Source organism: Mobula birostris, chromosome 12, assembly GCF_030028105.1.
Source record: "Mobula birostris isolate sMobBir1 chromosome 12, sMobBir1.hap1, whole genome shotgun sequence".
NCBI lineage: Eukaryota > Metazoa > Chordata > Chondrichthyes > Myliobatiformes > Myliobatidae > Mobula > Mobula birostris.
Genome location: NC_092381.1, coordinates 4,940,635 through 4,963,364, shown reverse-complemented (window position 1 = coordinate 4,963,364; position 22,730 = coordinate 4,940,635). Strand labels below are relative to the sequence as shown.

Genomic DNA, 22,730 nt, shown 5'->3' with positions numbered 1-22,730 from the left:
GGAAACTTCTAGCAAGGATAGAGCAGTGGCTGATTTGCAGGAAGCAAAGAGTGGGAATAAAGGAAGCCTTTTCTGGATGGTTGCTGGTGACCAGTGGTATCCCACAGGGGCCTGTGTTGGGACCAATTCTTTTTCTGTTATATGTCAATGATTTGGATGATGGAATTGATGGCTTTGTTGCAAAGTTTGCAGACAATATGAAGACAGACGGAGGGGCAGGTAGTTTTGAGGAAGAAGAGAGCCTACAGAGGGACTTAGACAGAATAGGAGAATGGGAAAAGAAATGGCAGATGGAATACAGTGTCAGGAAGTGTTTGGCCATGCACTTTGGTAGAAGAAATGAAAGAATTGACTATTTTCTAGACAAAGAGAAAGTACAAAAAACTGAGGTGCAAAGGGACTTGGGAATCCTCATGCAGATTCCTTGAAGTTTAATTTGCAGGTTGAACTTGTGGTGAGCAAAGCAATTACAATATTGCCAGTCATTTCAAGAAGATTAGAATATAAAAACAAGGATGTAATGTTGAGTATAAAGCGCTGGTGAGGCCTTATTTGGTGTATTGTGAGCAATTTTGGGACACTTATAAAGAATGAGCCAAAACTGGAGAGGGTTTGAAGGAGGTTCAAGAAAATTATTCCAAGTTTGAATGGCTCTAGTCCCGTATTTGCTAGAATTCAGAAGATGTCAGTGAAACCTATCGAATGGTGAAAGACCTTGATAGAGTGGACGTGGAGAGGATATTTCCTATGGTGAGAGAGTCTAAGACCAGGGGACACAGACTCAGAACTGATGTGTGTCTTTTTAGAACAGAGATGAGGAGGAATTTCTTTAGCCAGAGAGTGGTGAGTCAATGGAATTCTTTGCCACATGCGGCTGTGGAGGCCAAGTCTTTATGCATATTAAAGGCAGAGTTAATAGATTTTTCATTGGTCAGGGCATGAAGTGACATAGTGAGAATGCAGGAGATTGGGGCTGAAAGGTAAATTGGATCAGCCATGACAAATGGCGGAGCAGACTCAATGGGCCGAATGGCCTAATTCTGTTTCGCTATCTTATGGTCATACCACCAGAACAGTCCTGATCTTGTTCATCACCAGTGGAGACTCAATCTTGTTCATCACCAGAACAGGCCCAATCTTGATCGTCACTGAACAGGCCCGCCCTCGTTCATCACCAGAACAGTCCTGATCTCTTTCATCTCCAGAACATACCGAATCTCATTCAGCACCAGAACAGTCCCGATCTCATCCACTTGCAGAAAAGTCCCAATGTCGTTCATCACAGGACAGTCCCAGCGTCGTTTATCACAGGAACAGTCGTAACATCATTCATCACAGGAACAGTCCCAATGTCATTCACTAGCAGAACAGTCCTGACCTTATTCATCTCCAGAACAGTCCCATCCTCATTTATCACTAGAAGATTTCCAATCTTTGTCATCACCAGAATAGTCCCGATCTCCTTCGTCACCAGAATAAACTTGATGTCATTCATCACCAGTGCAGTCCCAAACTCATTAGACTCTAAAACAGTCCAGATCTCATTCATCACTAGAACAGTCGCAATTTCACTCATCACAGAACAGTCATGACCTCATTCATCAGAGAACAGTCCTAACCTCATTCATCACAGTACAGTCCTAACCTCATTCATCAGAGAACAGTCCTAACCTCATTCATCAGAGAACAGTCCTAACTTCATTCATGACAGAACAGTCCTAACCTCATTCATCACAGAACTTTCCCAAACTCATTCATCACCAAAACTGTCTGATCTCTGTCACCACCAGAATAATGCTGATCATGTTCGTCACCAGAACAGTCCCAGCATCATTCATCACCAGATCAGTCCAGTCCATATTCATCACAGGAACAGTCCCAGCATTGTTTGTTACCAGAACAGTCCTAATCTTGTTCATCTCCAGAACGGTCCTGATATCATTCATCACTAGAACAGTCTCAATCTTTGTCATCACCAGAACAGTACCAACCTCATTCATCACCAGAACAGTCTTGGCCTTGATTCCCTAACATGTATCCCCTCAGCCTTCATTGCTCCTGAAAAAAATATCCCATTTTTCTCCAACCTTTCATTATAGCTTATGCTCTTTAATCAAGGGAGCAGTCTGGTTAACCTCTTCTGCAGGGTTGACATCCTTCCGGTAATGGACAACCATAACTGCATGCAACGCTCCAGTTGTACGTAACGAGTGTTCTATAAGGCTGCAATGTAGCTTTCTGCTGATGAGCACCTTACTGAGGGTTCAGCAGTGGAAAGGCTGAGAAGCTTCGGCTTTGTGTGTGTCAACATCTCAGGGGATCCGTCCTGTGCCCACCATACTGATGCAGTCAGGACAAAGCCATACCAGTTGTACACTTCATTGGGAGTTTAAGATGGTTTGGTGCAACATTAAAGCAGATGGCAACAGGTATCCCGTGGAGAGCATTCTGACTGGTTGTATCTCAGTCTGGAGGCTCCAGTGACCAGGAGCAAAACAGCCAGTAGATGGTTGTGGAGTAAGCCAGGTCCAACTCAGACACAACCCTCCTCACGTTCGAGGACATCTTCAAAAGGTTGAGTCTGAGGAAGGCTGCATCCATCATGAAGAAACCTCAGCACCCAGGGCATGCCCTCTTCTTATTACTACCATCAAGCAGGAGGCACAGGAGCCTAAATACCCACACTCAACATTTCAGGAACAATTTCTTCCCCTCCGCTATCTGAATGCTAAATGGACAATGAGCCCATGAACACAAGCTCACCATTCCTCTGTTTGCACAATTTATTTATTTTGTATTTTATAGTAGTTTTTCATATGTGGCACAGGAGCAGAATTAGGCTACTTGGCCCGTCGAGTCTGCTCTGCCATTTTGTCATGGCTGATCCATTTCCCTGCCCTGTACTGTTGTTGCAACAGGACAATTTCACGCCATTGATAATAAATCTGATTCTGATGCCCCCTGGACACAGTTTATCACCTTGAATTATCAGGCTGATACCTTGGCTGCTCTGCTGAAAGTCGGAATGGAGATATGAAGCATGGGATTTACTTACAGGTGGCCCACGGCTTCCAGCCAGTCCGGGTTTTCCAGCATTCCCGGGATTTCCTCTTGGCCCAGGGTATCCAACTGCTCCTTTAGTACCAGGTGGTCCAGTGATTCCCTGTACGACGAGTCAATAAAATAGCAACGTGTAGAGCATGGGATTGGTGGCAGATCTGTCATTCATTTCACTGAGAAGGGGTGGGTTTAATTCAAAGTTCAAGGTTCAGAGTAAAAGCTGTTATCAAAGTTCGCACTGTATGTTACCATAAACTACTTTGACATTCTACACAATCTGGAAAGCTCACCAATGCTTTTATTTTCTGAGGACGCTGAAGAGAACTGGACTCTGCACATCTATACTCACGTCATTCTACAGATGTGCGGTAGAGAGCATCCCAACAAGCTGGGTCATTGCATGGTACAGAAACTGTGCTGCAGTGGACAGGAAGGCTCTACTGTGGGTAGTTTAATTGCCCAATGCATCACGGGCACCAGCCTACCCACCATCAAAGCATCAAGGAGATATATACAGAAAGGTGCAGCCACCCTCTCACGGACTGTTTGTCCCACTCCCATCAGGGAAGAGGCTACGTAGGACCACCTGACTCAAAAGTAGTTACTTTCCCCAAGCAGTAAGGCTGATCAACACCTCCACCCACTAACCCACCCCTCCACACCCCCCAACCACCTCTACTGTCAGTCAGCTTATGTACAGACACTCCTGTGCCTAGTGTCACTTTATGGACAAACAATCAATCTATGGATATAAGCTATTTTATGTGTTTATAGTTATTGTGTTTTATTATTATTATTAGTGTGTTCTTTATCTTATTGTGTTTTTTGCGCTGCACTGGATCTGGAATAACAAATATTTAGTTTTCCTTTATATCGTGTACTGGAAATGACATTAAACATTCTTGAAACTTGAATCTTGATTTTCTTGCTGGCATTTATCGGAAGATAAGAAATAGAATAGAATTTGTAAAAACCTACACATAAACAAAGACTGACAAAAAAGACAACGTGCAAAATACAACAACTTTGCAAGTAAAAAATAAATAATACTGAGAATATGAGTTGTAAAGAGTCCTTAAAAGTGAGTCTGTAGGTTGTGGAATCCGTTCAGAGTCTTGGTGAGTGAAGTTATCCATGCTAGTTCAGGAGCCTGATGGTTGAGGGGTAATATCTGTTCCTGAACCTGGCTTCTGTTCTCCTTCCTAATGGTAGCAGCATGAAGAGGACGTGGCTCGGATGGATGTGGTCTTTGATGCTGCTACCTTGTTGCTGCATCCATACAGATGTGCTCAGTGCTGAGAGGGTTTTGCCTGTGATGGACTGGGCTGTATCTATCACTTTCAGTTCCATTTCTGGATGGTGGTGTTTCCATTCCAGGCCATGATACAACCAGTCAAGTCTTTGGTGACATGATGAACCTATGCAAACTCCTAATTTCTCCCTGGGTTTCTATGGACTTGAGCTACCTCATAGCTTGCAAAATATATGTCCAGGGTTTTCTGGATGGGTTGATCCTCAGTTGTAAACACAAGAGATTCTGCAGATACTGGAAATCCAGAAAAACTCACACAAAATGCTGGAGGAACTCAGCAGGTCAGGCAGCATCTATGGAGAGGAATAAACAGTTGATGTTTTGGGCTGGAACCTTTCATGAGGATTGGGAAGGAAGGGTGCAGAAGCCAAAATAAGAAGCTGGGGCTGGGGGGAAACTTAAGTGCAGGGTGGAAGCTGGAGGCAAAGTTGATGAATGATAAAGATCCCAAGTTGTTCACCTTTTGTCCAAACTTTACTAATATCCTGGCGAGATTGTCTAATATAGCTGTTAGGGAGGGTTTAAACTAAGTTAGCAGGGGGAAGGAAACCAGGGTGTTAGGGTCAAGGAACAGGAAAATAAAAATAAGACAAAGATACTGTGCAGCAAAGATGGCAAGAAGGACAGGCAGGTGAATAGTCAGGATAATTTGCTGTGTGATAGAAATATAGCAAAATCAGTAACAGATACTGATCTAAATGTACTGTACTTAAATGCACTCAGCATTAGAAATAAAGTGGATGACCTTGTTGTACAGCTACAGGTTAAAAGATATGACATTGTGACCATCACCGAGTCATGGTTAAATGATGGATGTGATTGGGAGCTGAGTGTCCAAGGATACACAGTGTATAGGAAAGATAGGAAGGTGGTAAAGGGGCTGGTGTGGTCCTGATGGTAAGCAACGATATCAAACCACTAGAAAGAAGGGACATAGGATCAGAAGAGGCAGAATCCTTACGGGTCGAGTTAAGAAATGGCAAGGGTGAAAAGACACCTAGCAGTTATATACAGGCCTCCAAACAGCAGCCGGGATGTGGACTACAAGTTACAGATGGAAATAGAAAAAACGTATCAGAAGGAAAATGTCAAAATAATTAAGGGGGATTTGAATATGAAAGTGGATTGGGAAAGTCAGGAAAGTATTGGATCTCAGGAGAGGGAGTTTGTAGAATGCCTACAGGATGGCTTTTCGGAGCAGTTTCTCCATAAGCCCACCAGGGGATCGGCTGTTTTGGATTGGGTGCTGTGTAATGAACCTGAGGCGATTAGGGAGCTTGAGGTAGTGGAACCCCTTGGAAGTAGTGATCATAATATGATTGAGTTCAGTTTCAAATTTGAAAAGGAGAAGCTGGTATCAGGTGTATCGATATTTCAGTGGAACAAAGGAAATTACAGTGGAATGAGAGAGGAACTGGCCCAAGTCGATTGGAAAAGTAAGCTAGATGGAGGGACGGTAGAGCAGAATTGGATGAAATTCCTACAAGACATAAAGAAAGTGCAGGCAAAATATATTCCAAGAAAAAAGAAAATCATGAATGGAAAAATGGCACAAATGTGGCTAACGAGAGAGGTTAAGGCTAAAATAAAAGCAAAAGAGACAGCGTACAAGGAAGCAAATTTAGTGGGAAAACTGAGGACTGGACAACTTTTAAAAACTTACAGAAGAAAACTAAGAAAGTCATTAGGAAAGAAAAGATGAATTATGAAAGGAAGTTGACAATTAACATAAAAAAAAGATACTAAAAGTTTTTAAAAAGTATATGAAGAGTAAAAGAGTGACACGGGTAGATATAGGACCAATTGAAAATGATGCTGGAGAAATTATAACGGGCAACAAAGAGATGGCAGAGGAACTAAATGAGTATTTTGCATCAGTCTTCACAGTGGAAGACATTAGCAACATACCTGATAGCCAGAGATCTCAGGGAATAGAATTAGGTGCAGTCAAGATTACTAGAGAGAAAGTGCTTGGGAAGCTAAATGGACTAAGAATAGATAAGTCTCCCGGACCAGGTGAGGTGCACCCATGAGTTCTGAAGGAGGTGGCTTTGGAGATTGTGGAAGTATTGGAAATAATCTTCCAGGAATCAATAGACTCTGGCATGGTTCCGGAGGACCGGAAGGTTGCAAATGTAGTTCAGCTGTTTAAGAAAGGAGGGAGTCAGCAAAAAGAAAATGACAGACCTATTAGTCTGACATCGGTAGTTGGAAAGTTTTTGGAGTCGATCCTCAAGGACGAGGTTATGAAATACCTCGAGGTGCATGACAAGATAGGCCCAAGCCAGCATGGTTTCATGAAGGGAAGATCCTGCCTCACCAACCTATTGGAATTTTTTGAGGTAATCTCAAATAAGGTTGACAAGTATTGGATTTTCAAAAGGCCTTCGATAAAGTGCCGCATAAGAGGCTGCTTAATAAGATGAGAGCCCATGGAATTACAAGAAAGATATTGGAATGAGTGGAGCATTGGCTGATAGGCAGAAAGCAAAGAGTGGGAATAAAGGGATCCTATTCTGATTGGCCGCCGGTTACTAGTGGTGGTCCACAGGGGTCGGTGTTGGGGCCGCTTCTGTTTACCATGTATATCGATGATTTAGATTATGGGTTAAATTGTTTTGTGGCTAAATTTGCGGATGACACCAAGATAGGTGGAGGAGTAGGAAGTGTTGAAGAAACAGAGGTTGCAGAGAGACTTGGTCAGTTTAGGACAGTGGGCAAAGAAATGGCAGATGAGATACAATGTTGAGAAATGTACGGTTGTACATTTTGGAAGATGAAATAATCAGGCAGATTATCATTTAGATGGGGAGAAAATTCAAAAATCAGAAGTGCAAAGGGACTTGGGGGTCCTCGTGCAGGATACCCTAAAGGTTAACCACCAGGTTGGATCGGCAGTAAGGAAAGCAAATGCTATGTTAGCATTCATTTCAAGAGGAATAGTGTATAAGAGTAAGGAGGTGTTGATGAAGCTCTATGGGGCACTGGTGAGATCTCATTTGGAATACTGTGTGCAGTTTTGGGCCCCCTATCTTAGAAGGGATGTTCTGATGTTAGAGGGAGTTCAGAGAAGATTTACGAGGATGATTTCTGGAATGCAGGGGCTAACATATGAGGAGCGTTTGTCAGCTCTTGGACTGTATTCATTAGAGTATAGAAGAATGAGAGGGGATCTCATAGAAACATTTTCGAATGTTGAAAGGGTTAGACAGAGTAGATGTGGAAAGGTTGTTTCCCTTGGTGGGTGAGTCTAGGACAAGAGGCCACAGTCTTAGAATTAGAGGGCACCCATTTAAAACAGAGATGAGTAAAATTGTTTTTAGCCAGAGGGTCGTGGATTTATGGAATTCGTTGCCAGATACACCTGTGGAGGCCTGATCATTGAGGGTGTTTGAGGAGGAGATTGATAGATATCTAATTAGTCAGGGTATCAAGGGATTTGGAGAAAAAGCCGGAAATTGGAACTAGATGGGAGAATAGTTTAGCTTATGGTGGAGTGGCGGAGCAGACTCGATGGGCCAAATAGCCTAATTCTGCTCCTTTGTCTTGTGATTTACAGCATGAGGAAAGTAATCATCCTAAATTGTTGTGTAAGATAGGACCCAGTGTCTACTTCCCTGAATGGTAGGAGAGACAGAGATAGCTAAGGTTGGTGGAAACTGAGTGAAACAGGAGTAAAATCAAATACAGAAGAGGCCATGCCCTCTCCTTGCTACTGCCATCAGGAAAGAGATATAAGAGCCTGAGGTTCCACGTCACCAGGTTCAGGAACAGTTGTTACCCACAAGCAGTACTCTCCTGAACCAGCAGAGATAACTTCACTCAACTCAACTCTGAACAGATTCCTCCACCTATGGGTTCACTTTCAAGGACCCTACAACTAATATTCTCAGTATTATTTACTTACTTTTTTATTATTTGTACAATTTTTTTTCTTTTGCATAACAATTGTTTGTCAATTTTTGTTTACATGTGGTTTTTCAAAATTCTACCATATTTCTTTATTTTCCTGTAAATGCCTGCAAGAAAATGGATCTCAAGGTTGTACATAGTGACATATATATACTTTTGATTAAAAAAGTGTGGCGCGTGGCCAAGTGGTTAAGGCATTGGTCTAGTGATCTGAAGGTCACGAGTTCGAGCTTCAGCTGAGGCAGCGTGTTTTGTCCTTGAGCAAGGCACCTAACCACACATTGCTCTGTGATGACAAGCTGTATCGGCCCTAGTGCCCTTCCCTTGGACAACGTTGGTGGCGTGGAGAGGGGAGACTTGAAGCATGGGCAACTGTCAGTCTTCCATACAACCTTGCCCGGCCTGTGCCCTGGATACCTTCCAAGGAACAAATCCATGGTCTCACGAAACTAACGGATGCCTATAATAATATAATAAAACATTTTTAAAAATTACTTTGAACTTTGAACCAAGAGAGGGAAAGGAGCTGCGGACTAAGAGAGTTGAGGCTTTTGATAGAGAAGGCAGGGAGTTAGGGAGGTAAGGATCTGAGGCTTCTGATAGAGAAGATGTGGAAGGTTGTGACTTTGAACGAGCCACAGAGTGATGGGACTGTAAACGCAACAGCTTTGGGAACATCATGCTTTTCAGATTTCCTTATCACGTGTACATCAAAACATACAGTGAAACGCGTTATTTGTGTTAACGACCAACACACGGAAGGATGTGCTGGGGGCAGCCCGCAAGTGTTACCACACATTCCGCCACCAACACAGCATGCTCACAACATTCAGCAGAACAACTCAGAACACAACAAAACAGAACAGAACAAGCGACAAAGCAACAACATCAAAACAAAACTCCCTTCCTTTCATATTCATAGGAACAAATATAGCACAGTGGACGATTGAATACAATTTGAGTGAGTAAATTTGCAGTCTACTTCAATATATTCAGTAGTTCCATCGAATTACAGATGGAGGACATCTTAACTGTGGAAAACCATCAACGACCATAGTTGAGGGGAAGTAATTTACATGGAGGATTTCAAAGCTTTAGAGGAGAGAAACCTTGAACAAATTTGACTTTGATCATGTTTGATGTACTTACTTGTTTTCAATTGTTTTAAGAACATAGAACAGTACAGGCCCTTCAGCCCACAATGTTGTGCCGACCTTTTAACCTACTCTAAGATCAATCTAACCCTGCCCTCCAGCATAACCCTCCATTTTTCTATCATTCTTGAACCTATCTAAGAGTTTCTTAAATGTCACTAAATGTATCTGCCTCTCCCACCACTCCTGGCAGAGTGTCCCATGCACCCTCCACTCTGTGTAAAAAACCTACCTTGACATCCCCCCATGCTTTCCTCCAAACACCTTAAAATTATGATTAGATTAGATTCAACTTTATTGTCATTGTGCCAAGTACAGATACAAAGCCAATGAAATGCAGTTAGCATCTAACCAGAAATGCAAAGAATAGTGTTATTTACAAAATAACTGCGAATAAAAAGTAAGTGCTACAGCACACAAATATTACAGTACTGAGACAGTACAATATGGATGCAATACTGCTTAGCGCTGTTATGTGAGGTTCAGCAGTGTCACAGCCTCAGGGAAGAAGCTCTTCCTGTGTCTGCTGGTGTGGGAGCAGAGGCTCCTGTAGCGCCTACCGGATCGGAGGAGAATAAAAGGTCCATGGTTAGGGTGAGATGCATCCTTGATAATGCTTTTCGCCCTGCCCAGGCAGTGTTTATGGTAGATGTTCTCAATGGTGGGCAATTGGGTGCCGATAAATCGCTGGGCAGTTTTCACCACATGCTGGAGTGCTTTGCGGTCTGATACAGGACAATTGCCATACCACATGCACCTTTGTGTGAGCCATTTCCACCATGGGAAAAAAAGTCTCTGACTGTCCACTCTACCGATGCCTCTTATCATCTTGTTCACCTCTCCTCTCATCCTCCATCACTCCAAAGAGTAAAGCTCTAGCTCGATCAACCTACCTTTCTCTAATCCAAGAAGCATACTGGTAAATCTCCTCTGCAGCCTCTCTAAAGCTTCCACATCCTTTCTATAATGAGGCGACCAGAACTGTTTTCTGTGAATATTGGGCTGAGGAGTGACCTGGTAGAAACTCATAAAATAATGAGTGATATCAATAGGGTAGACATTCAGATTATAGAGTGGAAATGACAAATATGGGAGGGCATACTACAGGTTTAAGGTGAGTTGGGGAAAGTTTAAAGGAGATGAGAGGGACACATTATTTTATAGAGTGGTGGGTGTCTGGTACAGGTTGCCGGGGTGGTAGTTGAAGAAGATATATTTGCAACATTGAAGAGTCTTTTAGACAGGCAAATGAACAGACAAGGAATGGAAGGATAGAGATCATGTGTTGGCTGTTAGATGGTTAGATCGGCATCAGACATTGTGGACCAAAGTGCTGTTCCTGCGCTGTACTGTTCTGAATGTCAAGCTGAACTATCTGCAGTCTACACTGGTCTCACCCTGGGAGTTTCGATGTAGGACAGTTAACACAGCCTCATTCTCAGTGTACATGAGATTGACCCATGGTTATGTTTGTTTCCAAAGCAGCTCTCTCAAGGAGCTCGCACTGCGAGTAGGATGCAGTTCTCCTCCTTCAGCATCTGTTCCTACAGTTGTCTTCTCACGTGTCTGCTGGTTTTGAAACTGATGATCTATGGCTGACTCTTGTCTCTATCACCACCCCCCATCACATCAGGCAGAAGATACAAAAGCCTGAAAGCACTTACCACCAGGCTCAGTGGCAACTTGCTGTTATAAGACTATTGAACAGTTCCCTAGTACAATGAAATAGACGCTCCACCGCACAACCTACCTTGTTATGATCTTGCACCTTGTTGTCTACCTGTACTAAACTTTCTCTGTAGCTGTAACACTTTATTCTGCACTCTGTTATTGTTTTCCCTTGTTCTACCTCAATGCACTGTGTAATGAATTGATTTGTAGGGATGCTACGCTGTATAGCAGGGGTCCCCACCCTTTTTGCACTGCGGACCGGTTTCATATTGACAATATTCTTGCGGACTGGCCGACCCGGGTGGGAGGGAGGGTAGGGTTGCCAACGAACAAGAGTAGCAGTCAAGTACGTTGTGTTTACCCCGAGAAAGACTACCATGACCATGAAGCCTTATGTGGGCACCTGTGTGCACATGCGTGTACGTACCGATTTTTTTTCTGCAAACCGTTTTTGGTGATTCTGTTCGGGGGTCGGGTGTTAATCATGACCGGAATATAGGTGATAAGTGGCTAATACACTAAATTTCATTTCTAAAAGGGTTTATCTAATGAATTTAATATTAAACACACAGCGCATATTTTCCTCGCATGAATATAGTGATGTCAATTATCAGGGGAGGACGGGGGAGTTTGAAGTAAGTGTTGAACGAACTCCAGTAGAAGTGGTAGAGGCAGGTTCGATAATAACATCTAAAGAAAAGCTGGATAGGTATATGGACAGGAAAGGAATGGAGGGTTATGGGCTGAGTGCAGGTCGGTGGGACTAGGTGAGAGTAGCGTTCGGCACGGAGTAGAAGGGCCGAGATGGCCTGTTTCCTGCTGTAATTGTTATATGGTTACATAGGTCACTTATAAGTCAATAACATCATAACATTTTAAGTAACGTTCGGATATTAAACACACAACACATACTTTTCTCATATGAACATATAAAATCATTGCAACACACCAATATCACTGAATCAGTGGGAGCCCTGGGCTTGTTTCCCTGCAACAAGACGGTCCTATCGAGGGGCGATGGGAGACAGCGATACTCGAAGGGGGTTCCTGATGTCCAGTCTATTCCGCAATTTAGTTTTCATTGCATTCATTGCCGAGATATGTTGGAAATGGAAGCAACGTTTTCAGTGTTTTCGTGGCTATCTCAGGATACTTAGCCTTGACTTTGATCCAGAATGCCGGCAGAGATGTTACGTCAAACATACTTTTCAGCCCATCATCATTTGCAAGCTCGAGGAGTTGATCTTCCCGTGCTGACATGGGTGGCGCGTGCGTAATGACCTCGTGTGCATTCAAGCTCAACAGTGGGCGTGACAGGGAACGAGGAAAAGTGCAGCTGACTCCTATCGCCAAATCATATCGTTTCCTCACGGCCCGGTAGCACATGCTTTGCGGCCCGGTACCTGTCCGCGGCCCGGTGGTTGGGGACCGCTGCTGTATATTACCTTGTTACAAGTGACAACAGTACACTAATAATATTAATAATGGTGACAATCTCCCTCTTTGTGCTTTCTTGCTAACCTGCTTCTCCCTAGGACAGTGACTGGGGGCTAGTCAGAGAGAGTTGATAGGAGGCATAGATCGAGGGGCGGGCTAGAACCTTTATCCCGAGGCATAAATGGCTAATGCAGGGGGCATAATTTCAAGGTGATTGGAGGAAAGTACGGGGGCAGGGTGTCGAGGGATGATTATTTTTAAACACAGAGACTGGGGGAGTGTGTGGAATACCCTACCAGGGGTGGTAGAGGCAGATACATTAGGGACATTTAAGAAACTATTTAGAGAGGCACATGGATGATAAAAAATGGAGGGTTATGTGGGAAGGAAGAGTTAGATTGATTTTAGAGTCAGCTAATAGGTCAGCACATCCTTGTGGGCTGAAGGCCTATACTGTGCTGTAATGTTCTATGTTTAATGTAACACAGTGAAATGTGTCACTCGTGCCAACAACACACTGAGGATATGCTGGGGGCATCTTATCAGCGTCGCTACTCTTCCAACGCCAGTGCAGCATGCCCACAACTTACCAACCCTAACTTGTACATCGTTGAGATGTGGAATGAAACCAAAGCACCCAGAGAAAACCCACACGGTCACGGGAAGAACGCACTAACCTCTTCCAAACAGCGGCAGAATTGAACCCAGGTCAGAGGTGCTATAAAGCATTGTGCTAACCGTTACACTACCGGGCTGTCCTCAGATGCTCTCAAGTACACACAGATGAAGTGAGGGTTACTCACCGGTAAACCTGGTGTTCCCGTCTCGCCATGATTGCCTTTTGCTCCTTTTAATCCCTGTCAACATGAAAGTTCTGAACTCAGATTTACTGACATGTAGGGCACCGTGCTCAATCCAGTGCTCTGTAATTGGACAGAGTCCATCACAACATGAAGTGTTCTGCCATTAATCCTGTACCCTGCCTTTAGATGTGATCTTCCAGAGTGAATCACCTCACACTTCTCCAGAGTGAACTCTATCTTGCAGGTGTTGATTGGGAAGAGTTCCAGGGTTTAGATCTTAAGACATAGGAGCAGAATTAGGCTATTTGGGTCTTTGCCATTTCATCATAGCTGATCCATTTTCCTCCCAACCCCATTCTCCTACCTTTTCCCCGTAACTGTTTACTAATCAGCTGACCAACCCTAACCGTCCCATGGTCTATCAGCTCCGCTTGAAGTACACCCAGAGACCTGGCCTCCACAGCTGTCTAGAGCGACAAATTCTGCAGATTCACCACCCTCTGGCTAAAGAAATTGCTCTTGCACTCTGTTCTAAATGGACATCCCTTTATCCTGAGGCTGTGCCCACTGATCCAGACTCCCCCACCATAGGAAACATCCTCTCCATGTCCACTCCATCTCAGCCTTGCAATATTTGATAGGTTTCAATGAGATACTCCCTCATTCTTCTAAATTCCAGTCAGTACAGGTCCAGAGGCACCAATCACTCTTCATATGATAAACACTTCATTCCGAGAATAATTTTTGTGAACATCCTCGGAACCCTTTCCAATGTTTGCCAGATTCCTCAACATCCTTGTTTTTATATTCTAATCCTTTCAAAAATGAATGCTCACATTTCATTTGCCTTCCTCACAATGACCCAACCTGCAAATTATCCTTTAGGGAATGATACACAAGGACTCCCAAGTCCCTTTGTGCATCAGATTTCTAAACTTGCTCCCCATTTATAAACTAATCTACCCTTTTATTCCAATCAAAGTGCATGGCCATATACACCCCAACATCATATTCCATCTGCCACTTCTTTGCCCATTCTCCTAATCTGTCACAGTCCTTCTGCAGTCTCCCTGTTTCCTCAACACTACCTGCCCTATCAATTCCATCATCCAAATCATTGACATACAATGTAAAAAGGATTGGTCCCAACACAGACCCCTGTGGAACACCACTAGTCACCGGCAGACAGCCAGAAGAGGCTTCCTTAATTCCCACTCTTTGCCTCCTCTCAATCAGCTAATGCTCTTTCCATGCTAGTATCTTTCCTATAATACCATGGGTCTTATCTTGTTAAGCAGCCTCATGTGTGGCAACACACACAAAATGCTGGTGGAATGTAGCAGGCTGGACAGCATCTATAGGAACAAGTACAGTCGACATTTTGGGCCGAGACCCTCCGTCAGCAACTGAAAGAAGAGATAGTAAGAGATTTGAAAGTGGGAGGGGGAGGGGGAGATCCGAAATGATAGGAGAAGACAGGAGGGGGAGGGATGGAGCTAAGAGCTGGAAAATTGATTGGAAAAAGGGATACAAGACTGGAGAAGGGAGAGGATCATGGGAGGGGAGGCCTCGGGAGCAAGAAAGAAAGGGTCTCAGCCCGAAACGTCGACTGTACTTCTTCCTGTAGATGCTGCCTGGCCTACTGCGTTCCACTAGCATTTTGTGTGTGTTGCTTGAATTTCCAGCATCTGCAGACTTCCTCGTGTTTGTGTCATGTGTGGCACATTGTCAAAGACGTTCTGAAAATCCAAGTACACACCATCCACTGATTGTCCTTTGTCTATCCTCAAAGAATTCCAACAAATTGGTCAGAAAGGATTTCCCCTTGAGGAAACCATGCTGACTATGGCCTACTTCATTATATACTTCCAAGTACCTCGAAACCTCATCTTTAAAAATTGACTCCAACATCTTCGCAACCACTGGGGTCAGGCTAACTGGCCAATAATTTATCTTCTTTTGCTTCCCTCCCTCTTGAAGAGTGTTGTGACATATGCAATTTTCCAGTCTCCTAGCACCATGCCAGAATCTAATGAAAGATCATTACTAATGCTTCCAAAGTCTCTTCAACTACCTCCTTTAGAACACGGGTGTAGTCCATCTGCTCCAGCTGGGTTACCTACCTTCAGAACTTCCAATTTCCCAAGTATCTTCTCCTTAGTAATAGCAACAGCACTCACATCTGCCCCCCGACACTCTCACATTTCTGGCACTCTGTTCGTGTCTTCCACAGTGAAGACTGATGCAAAATACTTACTGAGTTCATCTGCCATTTCCTTGTCTCCCATTACTACCGCTTCAGTGTCCAATATCTACTCTTGCCTCTCTTTTACTCTATATATCTGAAATTTTTTTTGACATTATCAGCTTCATATTTCATCTTTTCCCTCCCTATGGATTATTTAGACCATAACACCAGAAGACATAGGAACAGAATTAGGCCATTCGGCCCATTGAGTCTGCTCTGCCATTCCATCATGGCTGATCCTGGATCCCACTTAACTCCATACACCTGCCTTCTCGCCATATCCTTTGATGCCCTGACCAATCAGAAAACTATCAACTTCTGCTTCAAATATATGCAAGGACTTAGCCTCCGCCGCAGTCTGTGGCAGAGCATTCCACAGATTCACTACTCTCTGGCTAAAAAAAGTTCTCCTGTTCTAAAAGGTTATCCCTCAATTTTGAGGCTTTGCCCTCTAGTTCCGCATACCCCCACCAAAGGAAACATCCTCTCCACATCCATCCTATCGAGTCCTTTCAACATCGAATTTGCCTCCTTTACCACAGACTCAACCTGTAAATTAACCTACTGAGAGTCTTGCACGAGGACTCCTGATTTACTCTGACCTCTGATGTTTGAAATTTCTCCCTATTTAGATAATAGTCTGCACTATTGTACCTTTTACCAAAATGCATTATAGTACAAACGTTGTACATTTCTCAACACTGCATTCCATCTTCCACTTTTTTGCCCATTGTTCCAATTCGTCTAAGTCCTGCTGCAATTGCTTGCTTCCTCAGCACTACCTACCCATCCATTATCTTTGTATCATCCATAAATTCTGTCACACAGCCATCAATTCCATTATCCAAACCATTGACAAATAATGTGAAAAGTAGCGGTCCTAATACTGACCCTGAGGAACACCACTAGTCACCGGCAGCCAACCAGAAAAGGCTCCTTTCGTTCCCACTCGCTGCCTCCTGCCTGTCAGCCATTCCACTATCCCTGCCAGTACCTTTCAGTTAACACCGCAGGATTTTATCTTGTTAAGCACTCTCATGTGTGGCATCTTATCAGATGCCTTCTGAAAATCCAAGTAACTCTCATCCACTGCCTCTTCTTTGTCCACCCTGCTTGTTATTTCCTTGAAGAACTCTAACAAATTTGTCAGGCAAGATTTCCCTTTACAGAAACCATGCTGACTTTGACTTCTTTTATCATTAGTCTGCAGGTACCCTGAAACCTTGTCTTTAATAATAGACTCCAACACTTTCCCAACCACTGAGGTTAGTCTGACTGGCCTATAATTTCCTTTTGCCTTCCTCCCTTCTTAATGAGTGGAGTGACATTTGCAATCTTCCAGTCCTTTGGGATCATGACAGAATCCAGTGATTCTTGAAAGATCATGATCAATGCATCCGTTATCTCTTCAGCAACCTCTCTCAGGACTGTGGGATGTAGTCCTTCTGGTCCAGGTGACTTATCCACATTAAGACTTTTGAGTTTACCTCGCACTTGTTCCATTGTAATAGCGATGGCACTTTCTCCTGCTCTCTGACACTCATGGACCTCTGTCACACTGCTAGTGTCTTCCACAGTGAAGACAGATGCAAAGTACGCATTAAGTACATCTGCCATTTCTTTGTCCCCCATTACTACCTCACCAGCATTATATTCCAGTGGTCCATTATCCACTCTTACCTCCCTTTTTATTTTTTTATAATTGACAAAAAGTTTTGGTATCCTGCTTTATATTATTGGCTAATTTGCCTACATATTTAATCTTTTCCCTTCTTATAGCTTTTTTAGTTGCATTTTTTTGGATTTTAAATGCTTCCTAATCATCCAGCCTCCCACTTACTTTTGCTACCTTATATGTCCTTTCCTTGGCTCTTAAGCAGTCCTTAACTTCCCTTGTCAGCCACAACTGCCTACCCCTGCCATTTGAGAACTTCTTCCTCTGTGGGACATATCTATCCTGCGCCTTGTAAACTATTCCCAGAAACTTCAGCCATCTCTGCTCTGCCGTCATCACTGCCAGTATCTTCCTCCAATCCACCTGGCTAAGCTCCTCTCTCATGCCTCTGTAATTCCCATTATTCCATCACAATATTGATACATGTGAGTTATGCTTCTCCCTCTCAAATTGCAGTATGAATTCAATCATATTATGATGACTGCTTCCTAAGGGTTCCTTTACATTAAGCTCTCTAATAAGATCTGGGTTATTACACAATACCCAATCTAAGATAGCCTTTCCCCGAGTAGGCTCAAGCACACACTGCTCTAAAAAGCCATCTTGTAGGCATTCAAAAAATTCCCTCTCTTGCAGTCTGACACCAACCTGATTTTCCCAATCCCCTTGCATATTGACATTCCCCATCACACTTGTGTCATTACCCTTATTACAAGCCTTTTCCAGCTCCCTTTGCAATCTCAACCCCACATCTTGGCTACTATTTGGAGGCCTATTTATGATTCCCATGCTGGTTTTTTAACCTTGCAGTTTCTTAACTCCACTCACAAAGATTCAACATTCTCTGACCCCATGGCAACTCTTTCCAAAGACGTAATTCCATCTCTTACCAAAAGAGTCACACCACCACCTTCCTGCTTGTCCTTATGATACATAGGATATCCTTTCATGTTAAGCTCCCAACTCTGGCCTTCTTTCAGCCATGACTCAGTGATGCCCACAACATCATACTGACCAATCTCTCATTGTGCCATGAGTTAGTCCACCATATTCCGAATGCTATGTGCATATGAATACAGCACCTTCAGTCCTGCATTCTTTGCCATTTTGAATTTTTCCTCTGTGGTACAATTTAACTCTTTGCTCTGTCTGCATTTGTACCTAATCATTGTCTTGTCCTTCCTTACATTCATGTTACACCCATCATCTACTTGTAAACCTGCTGGCTCATCCTCAGCTCTATCATACTGATTTCCAGTATGATTTAATTGCCTTCTATTCATTTTTAAAAGCTTCGCAATCTTCTAACTTCCCACTAATTTTTGCTTTATTATCTGCCCTCTCTTTTGCTTTTATATTGGCTTTGACTTCACTTGTCAGCTATGGTTGCATCATCCTGCCTTCAGAATACTTCTTGATGTTTGGCATGTATCAGTCCAGTGCTCCCAGAAGCTCTAGCCATTGCTGCTCTGCCGTCACCCCTGCTTGTGCCCTCTTCCAATCAATCTTCTTATGCTCTTCTCTCATGCCTCTGTAATTTCCTTTCCTCTGTTGTAATACTGATATACCTGACTTTCGCTTCTCCCTCTCAAATTGCAGGGTGAATTCTATCATATTATGATCACTGTCTCCTAAGAGTTCCTTTACCTTAAGCTCCTGATTTAGACCTGGTGACGGTGAATGAACAGGACATCAGTATAACACACACAAAATTCTGGAGGAACTCAGCAGATCAGGCAGCATCTATGGAAAGGAATAAAGAGTCATTGTGTCAGGCCGAGACCCTTCACTGTCCTGATGAAATATCCGCTGTTTACTCATTTCTATAAATGCTGCCTGACTTGTTGAGTTCCTCCAGCATTTTATGTGTGGTTCTTCACACAAAATGGGGTTCATGTTTGGAATGAGCTGCCAGAAATAGTCATTGACCAATTGAATCTGCTCTGTCCTTCAATCTTGGCTGATTGATTATCCCACTCAACCTCATTCTCCCTGTGACCTTTGACACCTGACTAATCATGAACCTATCAATGTTCACCTTAAATATGTCCAATGACTTGGCCACCACGGCTGCAGGTTGCAATGAATTTCCACGGATTCATCTTCCTCTGGCTAAAGAAATTCCTCCTTATCTCTGTTCTAAAGAAATGTCCTTGTGTCCTGTGCTCCCTGGTCCTGGACTCAGCCACCATTGGAAACATCCTCTCCATATCCACTCTACATAGGCCTTTCAATTTTTGATTGCTTTAGAATTTTGATTCTTCGAAACTCCTGTGAGTAGTGGCCCAGAGCCAACAAACACTCCCCTTTCATTCCTGGGATCATTTTCAATCACCTGCCCTGGACCCTCTCCAATGTCAGCACATCTTTTCTTTGATAAGGGGCCCAATACTGCCCACAACATTCCAAGTGCGGTCTGCCCAATGCCCTATAAAGCCACAGTATTACATAATTGCTTTTATATTCTAATCCCCTCAAAATGAATGCTAACATTTCGACTCAACCTGCAAGATAACTCTTCAGGGAATCCTGCACCAGGACTCCTAAGTCCCTTTGCACCTCTGGTTTCTAAATTTCCTTCCCATTTTGAAAATAGTCAATACCTTTATTCCTTCTACCAAACTGCATGGCCATACATTTCTCTACACTCTATATCATCTGCCACTTCTTGGCCCAATGCAGCCTTCCTGCTTCCTCAAAATTACCTGCTCCTTCATTTACCTTTATATTGTCCACAAACTTGGCCACAAAGCCATCAGTTCTGTCATTCAAATCATTAACATGTAGCATAAAATGAAGTGGTCCCAACACGGACCCCCGTGGAACAGCACCAGTCACTGGCAGCCACCCCAAATACGCTGTTTCAAACCCCAGCTCATTTGCTAGAAAGGCTAATTTAACTATTTATTGTACAGGTAAGGGGTTGATTGACCAGATGGAGTTCATGCCATTTCCCCTTTGACCTTTCTAAACATTACTTAAAACATAGTCTGGGTGATGGAGACTGCAGCTCTCAATGGCTTGATGTTGATTGGGGAAATGGCTTTGATGAGGACATTCATCTGTCCATAAGACAGCAAGATTTCCCAGAGGCCAAACATTTTAATCCCACTCCCCATTCCCATATGTCAGTTTGTGGCTTCCACGATGAGGCCACCCTCAGGTTGGACAGCAAGGTAACCTCCAATCTTAACTGGAACATCAATCTCTCCAAATTCTGGTAATTCCTTTCTCCCCCACACACCTCTCCTTTTCCTTTCCCCATTCTGATTCCCTTCTCTTCTCCTCACCTGGCCATTACGTTTCTCTGGTTCCTCTCCTCCTTCCCTTTCTTCCAGGATCGCTCTCCTTTCCTATCAGATTCCTCCTTCTTCAGCCCTTACCTTTTCTACCTATCACCTCCCTGTTTCTTACTTCATTCCCCCCCCCCCGGCCTCCCTCACGCCCACCTTCCCCCTCACCTGGTCACATCTGTCATCTGCCAGCTTGTACGCCTTCTTCTCCCACCCTCCCCCACCTTCTTATTCTGGCTTCTGTCCCTTTCCTTTCCAGTCCTGATGAAGGGTTTTGGCCTGAAACATCGACTGTTGATTCCCCTCCATATGTGCTGCCTGACTTGCTGGGTTCCTCTGGAATTTTGTGTGTGCTGCTCTCAATGGCTCGCACCATTTTTATGGAGAAGTGGTGCACATACCTTCAGACCCTTTTCCCCTTTCGGCCCCGGCGTGCCTGGTTTTCCTGGATCTCCCTGCAATGCGGCAAAAACAGACCGGATGTCCAAGGCTGATCAGTCGTATAAACTTCAGGAACTTTCTCAAGTTACCTTTCCCAAACTTGCTGACAACAGACAACTGCTGTAAAATGAGGACTGGTGTGTGTGTGTGTGTGTGTGTGTGTGTGTGTGTGTGTGTGTGTGTGTGTGTGTGTGTGTGTGTGTGTGTGTGTGTGTGTGTGTGTGTGTAGAGAGGGAGAGAGAGGGAGGGAGGGAGAGAGAGGGGGGATAGAGGGGGAGAGAGGGGGGATAGAGGGGGGGAGAGAGGGGGGAGAGAGGGGGGAGAGAGAGGGGAGAGAGAGGGGAGAGAGGGGGGAGAGAGGGGGGAGAGAGGGAGAGGGGGAGAGAGGGGGGAGAGAGGGGGAGGGGGAGAGAGGGAGGAGAGAGGGAGGAGAGAGGGGGAGAGGGAGAGAGGAGGGGGAGAGGCAGAGAGGGGGGGGGAGAGAGGGGAGAGAGAGAGAGAGAGGGGTAGGGAGAGGGGGAGAGAGGGGGAGGGAGAGGGAGAGAGGGGGAGAGGGGGATATATATATATATCCATCCCATGGACATCAACATGATAATTACAAAGGTGCATCACCAAGGGGCATTTAGTAGAGTATTTGCCTCAGCCTTCCAGTGACCAAGGTTCAATCCTGACCTTTAACAAGGCTCCCCCCACTCTTCCCACAGTGTGACCCTCCCTCAGTACCGCCCCTCCATAGTGTGACCCTATCTCAGGCCTGCCCCTCCCACACAGCAGCATTCCCTGTTTAGTGCCATGGGAATCTGCTTCAGTCACCAGTATAGATTTTGAATCTTGTTCCTGGTAAGTCAGGCGAGATTTTTGAAGATTAATGGTCACCATTTGACTATTCATTCAAATTTTTTGTCAAGATGTCCTACCGGTCTTCCTTGCTGTCCCACGTTTCCTCTTGGTCCAGGAACACCCGGGTAACCCTGCCAGTTTTGGTTACAAAGGGAGACCAGTTAATTGTGCAGCCAATTCTTGAGAAGTTAATCGACACTACAACATTACTCAAGGATAGATTGAGCAAGCATCTCTAGAACTCTCAAAGTTGCCATAGAAGTTGATAGGTTGCTGAGAAGGTTTGGTTTTTAGGAGGGTGCATAGGCGATTTACCAGGAAGCTACTCTCCTGAGAGATGTCCTCCAGTGTTTGGCATTTCCACCCTATGCTCTGACTATCTACCCTATTTATACCTCTTGTAATTTTATAACCTTCTACCAGGTCGGCACTTTGCCTCCGATGCTGCACAGTTCTGGTAGGAGGGATGCAGAAGCTTTAGAGAGGGTGCAGAGGAGATTTACCAGGATGCTGCCTGGATTAGAAGGCATGTCTTATGAAGATAGGTTGATCCAGCTAGGGTTTTGCTCTTTGGAGCAAAGGAGGATGAGAGGTGACTAGATAGAGATATACAAGATGATAAGAGCCAAAGATAGAGTGACAGCCAGTTCCTTTTTCTCAGGACATAAGTGGTTAATGTGAGGGGCATAATTTTAAGGCGATTGGAGGAAAGTATGGGGGGAGGTCAGAAGTAGGTTTTTTTTACACAGAGAATGGTGGGTGTATGGAACACCTTGCCAGGGGTGCGGGTACAGGTAGATACATCAGGGACATTTAAGAAGCTCCTACAGAGGCACATGGATGATAGAAGAATGGAGGGTTATGTAGGAGGGAAGGGTTAG

At 44.2% G+C, this 22,730-nt stretch overlaps 1 protein-coding gene across 1 annotated transcript in view; it reads right to left on the bottom strand.

The window, feature by feature from the left end:
- Nucleotides 1–22,730, bottom strand: part of LOC140206426 (uncharacterized) — a 620,054-nt gene that overhangs the window by 86,959 nt on the left and 510,365 nt on the right. The window contains exons 45-48 of the mRNA XM_072274794.1: nt 21,927–21,980; nt 20,967–21,020; nt 13,350–13,403; nt 3,056–3,163 (exon numbers count right to left, since the gene is read on the bottom strand). Coding sequence (XP_072130895.1) covers nt 3,056–3,163; nt 13,350–13,403; nt 20,967–21,020; nt 21,927–21,980 — 270 coding nt within the window. The remainder of the gene's footprint in view (nt 1–3,055; nt 3,164–13,349; nt 13,404–20,966; nt 21,021–21,926; nt 21,981–22,730) is intronic.